General features: G+C 30.9%; 1 protein-coding gene across 1 annotated transcript; it reads left to right on the top strand.

The window, feature by feature from the left end:
- Positions 1 to 2776: 2776 nt before the first annotated feature.
- Positions 2777 to 4586, top strand: LOC149483033 (uncharacterized). Its single transcript, XM_089703489.1, has 4 exons — positions 2777 to 3053; positions 3135 to 3307; positions 3419 to 3565; positions 4208 to 4586. The coding sequence occupies exons 1-4, from the start codon at positions 2777 to 2779 to the stop codon at positions 4511 to 4513; spliced, it is 903 nt and encodes a 300-aa protein (XP_089559615.1). The 3' UTR covers positions 4514 to 4586.
- The last annotated feature ends 1245 nt before the right edge of the window (positions 4587 to 5831 follow it).

Here is a 5831-nt window from a genome sequence, read left to right as displayed (position 1 = left end):
TCCATGTTATTCATTAATCACTCAGCTCAATTAAGCTATTATGAAAGGATAAATTAATAAAAATCACAATACAGTTTGTTCTTAGAAATTGTTATTGATTCACCGCCACGCCTGTGATAGCTCAATAAAATGATTTTTAAATCTTTTCTTTTAATTTATTTGCATAATTGTTCTAGGAAGTTATTCAATAATACGTTTTTACTTTTACGTTATTAGTTTACGGGGAATTTATATAAAAATGATCTGACTAATAGGTTTACTCATGCCAAAAAACATGATAATATTATAACTAATAAGCTTTGATATTTGATTAACTTTGTATTGAAATGCTAAGTGCATATTTTAAAGTTGATTTTTATTCTATGTTCCATGAAAATTATCAAATATAGAGCGTTCTTGCATGTGCATTTTATATATTATTAATCCTATGCATTTTTCTATTCTCCATAGATAAAAGTCGTGACGAAAATTCAGTCGAAAATATAATTAAACAATCAATTGACTTTGCTTCCCATAGTCCAATAACTACAAATTCAACAGACAATCAAATCTATAACATCAACACTAGCAACACAGACGTAAATCTTGCAGAAATTATACCACAGATTATTCATCTAGCCGATAAGATCTGTTTCAGAGTGGCAAAACAATGAGTTCCTCGCAATCGCATTATGTGCATCGCATAACACTAAATAATGTTATGGTAATGGACAAGACGAGACTATGGATATAGTAAGAAAAAATTGTATACGAATGGTGATAATAAATTGATACATCTGGTATAACCTTTTTATGTGGTAAATATGTTATTTTTTTGGATTAAAAGGGATGTCGAATTTTAAATACAAATAAATAAAAGTGTGTGTTTACTATAATAGATCCAATTGTTTCAGATATTTAAAACCAAACCTAATAGACAAACAGAAACATATTTTGACTGATTCCTATCTATGTTTGTGTGCTTTTAATAAGAAGTTCTTGATGTATCATATTCATTATCATCATCATCATCATCAGCATCTATATTGACGAACTTTTGGTTCTTGGATATGTTGGTTTCCTCTTCATGATTTCCTTCAACGATTGCAACAAGGTGTCGATCATGTTCTAATAAATGGACCAAACTTATTCTTCTGTTAAAATTAGGTACTGCATCATGTTTTTTATTACAATTTAAATTTATTTAATATACAGGGTGTCCCACTATTGGTATACTAAGCGCGAAGGGACTTGTAGTTTTGCATACACTGATCATGTAAAAAATACTTAAACAACAAAATTACGTCAAAAATTGTTTGCAAAATTTTTCCTGATAATTCATGTTTTCTTCTCTAGATTCGCGCAGCTGGCATATACCGCTTCTCTAATATGAGCATTTTGTCTATGAAAACATAATCTTAAACGATAGCTCACGTGCTGGTGGCAAAGTTGGGCTTGGTTGCTTGTTATGGGTGTACACATAGAGTTTTAAGAATTCATCCATTTGAAAAAAAATGCGTCTGGAATTTTATAAGTATTTTTTTCGTACTCAGTGTATGCAAAACTATAACCTCCTTTGAGCTTAGTATACTAACAGTGGGACACCCTGTATAACTATTAAACAGCTCACACAAAACATTGGGCAATAAACTAGTTAGCTAGAATATAACTCAACCAATTTGATAAAATCACTGATAATTAAGACTTAGTGACTAGACAGAATCGAATTAATTACATTCAATTGTTAGGCCTACTTTTTGAATTATAGCTTTATTAGATGCATTTGTATCCTCTTATTGATTGAGACATACATGAATACATATATTCATTTATATTATAGACGTGGTAACTGGTATAGCGTAGGTATACACATCACACAAATATAGAAAAAAAAATCTTATGTGAAATGACAATGTACTTATGTTTATAGATTACTTGATGCATTTTTATTTCAATGACAAGTTAGTATATATTCAAGTTATAAAGAGATACACGCTAAAATGCTGAAAATTTTGAACTTTTTTATTTTAAATTTGAATTTTTATGTTACAGTTTAGTCGTTGATTAGCCGTGTCATATTGTATCGTTGAGAGAACTTCTTTCTAGTCATTTACACCTTGAAAAATAGAAACATTAAAAAAATTCAAAAAATCCACATTTGAAATATCCAATGACTGTCGTTTTTAATGAAATAAAAACAAGGGACATCACGTGAAGGAGTAACAAGGAGTTCTCAGAAGGCAGTCGCGAGACATGTCTCTCGAGCGACACTTCAAACCTGTCCTGATCAATCCTTGCTTGAAAAACGTCTTAAAATAGCAGCTTAAGGTCCAGTTTCACCCAGCTGTGTTTGTTAAATCTTAATTAGTCATTTACTAATGAGTTGTTAATAATTAACGGGCTGTTATATCATTAAATGTCCCAGGAACAAAAATTAACAAGCCGTTATTAAACTGAACATTTAACCGAATGGTGACTGAATGACTTGTAAGTTACTCACTCTTATTTTAAGCAACCAAATTGAAATGCTTATTTGTGACATGTCATTTAGACGGAGTTGGTTAATATTTTATTTAGTCGTATAATACGTTATTTGTTGTGCTACGCGACCAATTTCAAACGTCCTTAGGTCCGAGTGATTTCAATGAAATGGTAACTACTTTTGATTTAAACCGATTGAAACGTCAAATAATCATAACATGGTATTATTTTGAGTTGAGGTTATGTAACATTTGTGCTTTTTGATTGTGTTTGTGGTTGGTTTATTGTGCTTCTTAATGAATATAAATAACTAGGTATGTCAAAGAAAACACGCGGACCGAATTTTTCGTCAAATGAAAAGGAAATCCTTGTTCATTTAGTTACAAAATACAAGGATGTAGTTGAAAGTAAGAAAACGGACGCAGTAACCACTGCGATCAAAAATGAAGGATGGAAGAAACTAGCGGAAGAATTTAACTGTTTGAGTTCATTCTATATCCGAACCGTAGATCAATTAAAAACCTGTTGGGACAATATAAAACGCACTACGCGGAAAGACAAAGCTGCGACGAAAAAAAATAATTTATTAACCGGTAGGTTCTGACATTGTTTTTTGTTAATAAAATATGAAGTAGTACTATGCAATGAGTACTAATTACTGGTTTTCTTTGCAGGAGGAGGGAGGTCCGATATTCCACCACCAGGACCTCTACAAGGACAAGTGGAAGTGCTACTTGGACCTACATTAGACGGATTAGAAAATTCCTACGACTCTGATATTCAGTTTATAGAACAGGGACTAACTGGATCAAAAACTTTAATAGAAATAGAAATGATTAATAAATCAGTAAGTTTAAAATTTAAATTCACTGTCATAATAACTCTCATTCTGAAATTCATTGCAATATATGTAGAAGTCATCGCCTCTCAAAATACATTATTTTTATTTATTTACCAGGATGTTGTAGTGACTGATTCAGAAAAACAGACAATTCTGGATGTCAATGCTGCTACTTCTTCACAAACATCTCAGGATTCCACTCAAGAAGATAAAGGTTGTACATTTCAGACAAATGAAATCAGAGATGACAATATTTCAACTGAGGTGCGTAGAAATACTTGTCTTATAGGTCCTGACCAATATGTTAAGCGTAAATTGATATACCATTCACGGTTGTGGCTATTTCCCTGCCACTCTTATCAATGGTTAAGTTTGTTTATTTACTGAAGGTAAAGCTGATGTGTAGGCTTGAGAGAGTGGGCACCACTGTCTTGCCTAATCTGCCGCTAAATAGTAATGCATTTGCAGCTTTGTTCCGGTAAGACCATAATATACATTGCTCTTATTATTGGCACAGATGTACATATAACAGCTCAGTCCTCTAGTGTAGCAACACCTCGGCACTGGGGTCAAGTTGGTATGTGATACTCTGTCTTGAAACTTCTAATCTTATATATAAAAATGAATCGCAAAATGTGTTGGTAAGCGCATAACTCGAGAACGGCTGAACCGATTTCGATAATTCTTTTTTTATTATATTCCTTGAAGTACGAGGATGGTTTTTATGTAGAGAAAACGTAAATATGTACCACGGGCGAAGCCGGGGCGGACCGCTAGTACTGTATATATACTGTTCTATATCCCAATCATACGATTTTTGTAATAGCATGGGGGGTCCCGCCATCTTGACATTCATCTGATAGGATGATGATACCTTATTATGAACTTTTGTTACTTCTTTTTCAGGAGGAAGTAGAAAAGAATAACTGGAGCTCCTGGACTCCAAAAGTTTTAAAAACAAAAACGTCAAATACATTGTCAGCAAATAAAGAAAACAATCCATCAACTTGGTTGCATCGACGTAGGCCGAAGACTTCTTTGCAGGATAAAGTCCTGCAAAGTAAATTAGAATTAATAGAGACGATGAAAAGAACTACCCAAACAGACGCTGCTCTTAAAGAATTAATTTTACAAGAACAGCTAAAACAAGAAAAATTGAAAACTGAAAAGTTACAACTTGAAGTTGAAACATTAAAAAAAAACCTTGATTAATTAAGAGACAGCTTAGTTTTTCAAATTTTGTATTAAATTAAAGTATTTTAGCTGTACAAAGATTATAAGTAAATAAATAATAAATTCTGTATTTTGTAATTTTATTTATTGCTTTAGTACATAGTTATGTTATTAGTTAATAAATCAATGCAAATTATGGGATATATGTAAACTCTTAAAATAATTATTTATCAGCATTGAAAAATTGAAAACTGAAAAGTTACAACTTGAAGTTGAAACATTAAAAAAAACCTTGATTAATTAAGAGACAGCTTAGTTTTTCAAATTTTGTATTAAATTAAAGTATTTTAGCTGTACAAAGATTATAAGTAAATAAATAATAAATTCTGTATTTTGTAATTTTATTTATTGCTTTAGTACATAGTTATGTTATTAGTTAATAAATCAATGCAAATTATGGGATATATGTAAACTCTTAAAATAATTATTTATCAGCATTGAAAAATTGAAAACTGAAAAGTTACAACTTGAAGTTGAAACATTAAAAAAAACCTTGATTAATTAAGAGACAGCTTAGTTTTTCAAATTTTGTATTAAATTAAAGTATTTTAGCTGTACAAAGATTATAAGTAAATAAATAATAAATTCTGTATTTTGTAATTTTATTTATTGCTTTAGTACATAGTTATGTTATTAGTTAATAAATCAATGCAAATTATGGGATATATGTAAACTCTTAAAATAATTATTTATCAGCATTGAAAAATTGAAAACTGAAAAGTTACAACTTGAAGTTGAAACATTAAAAAAAACCTTGATTAATTAAGAGACAGCTTAGTTTTTCAAATTTTGTATTAAATTAAAGTATTTTAGCTGTACAAAGATTATAAGTAAATAAATAATAAATTCTGTATTTTGTAATTTTATTTATTGCTTTAGTACATAGTTATGTTATTAGTTAATAAATCAATGCAAATTATGGGATATATGTAAACTCTTAAAATAATTATTTATCAGCATTCTTCGCTCAGGGTTTATATCTCTGATCCCTTCAGTATTTCTTTGTTCCCTAATATGGCCTTGACGGAACATTTCTTCCCATGGTACAGTGAGCTCAAGTTCAGAATCATCTGGTGGTATGTCTTCTTTTGCCTTTACTGCAATGTTGTGTAGAACTCCAGTGGCAACGATAACAGGCAGACATTTGTTTAATTGGATCTGCATCCCCAAGGCAAGTACAGGGAATCTACGTTTCCACACCGCAAATAAACGTTCAATAGGATTCCTGCTCCTTATTTGCGCCTCATTGTAAAGAATCTCCTCTGGTGTTTGTGGATTATCCAGAGGCATCATGATA

Source organism: Colias philodice, chromosome 14 (assembly GCF_061535455.1).
Source record: "Colias philodice isolate Cphi_HAF_F1 chromosome 14, ilColPhil1 Martin Lab GWU primary, whole genome shotgun sequence".
NCBI classification, from domain to species: domain Eukaryota; kingdom Metazoa; phylum Arthropoda; class Insecta; order Lepidoptera; family Pieridae; genus Colias; species Colias philodice.
This window is presented reverse-complemented; position numbering and strand designations above follow the sequence as displayed.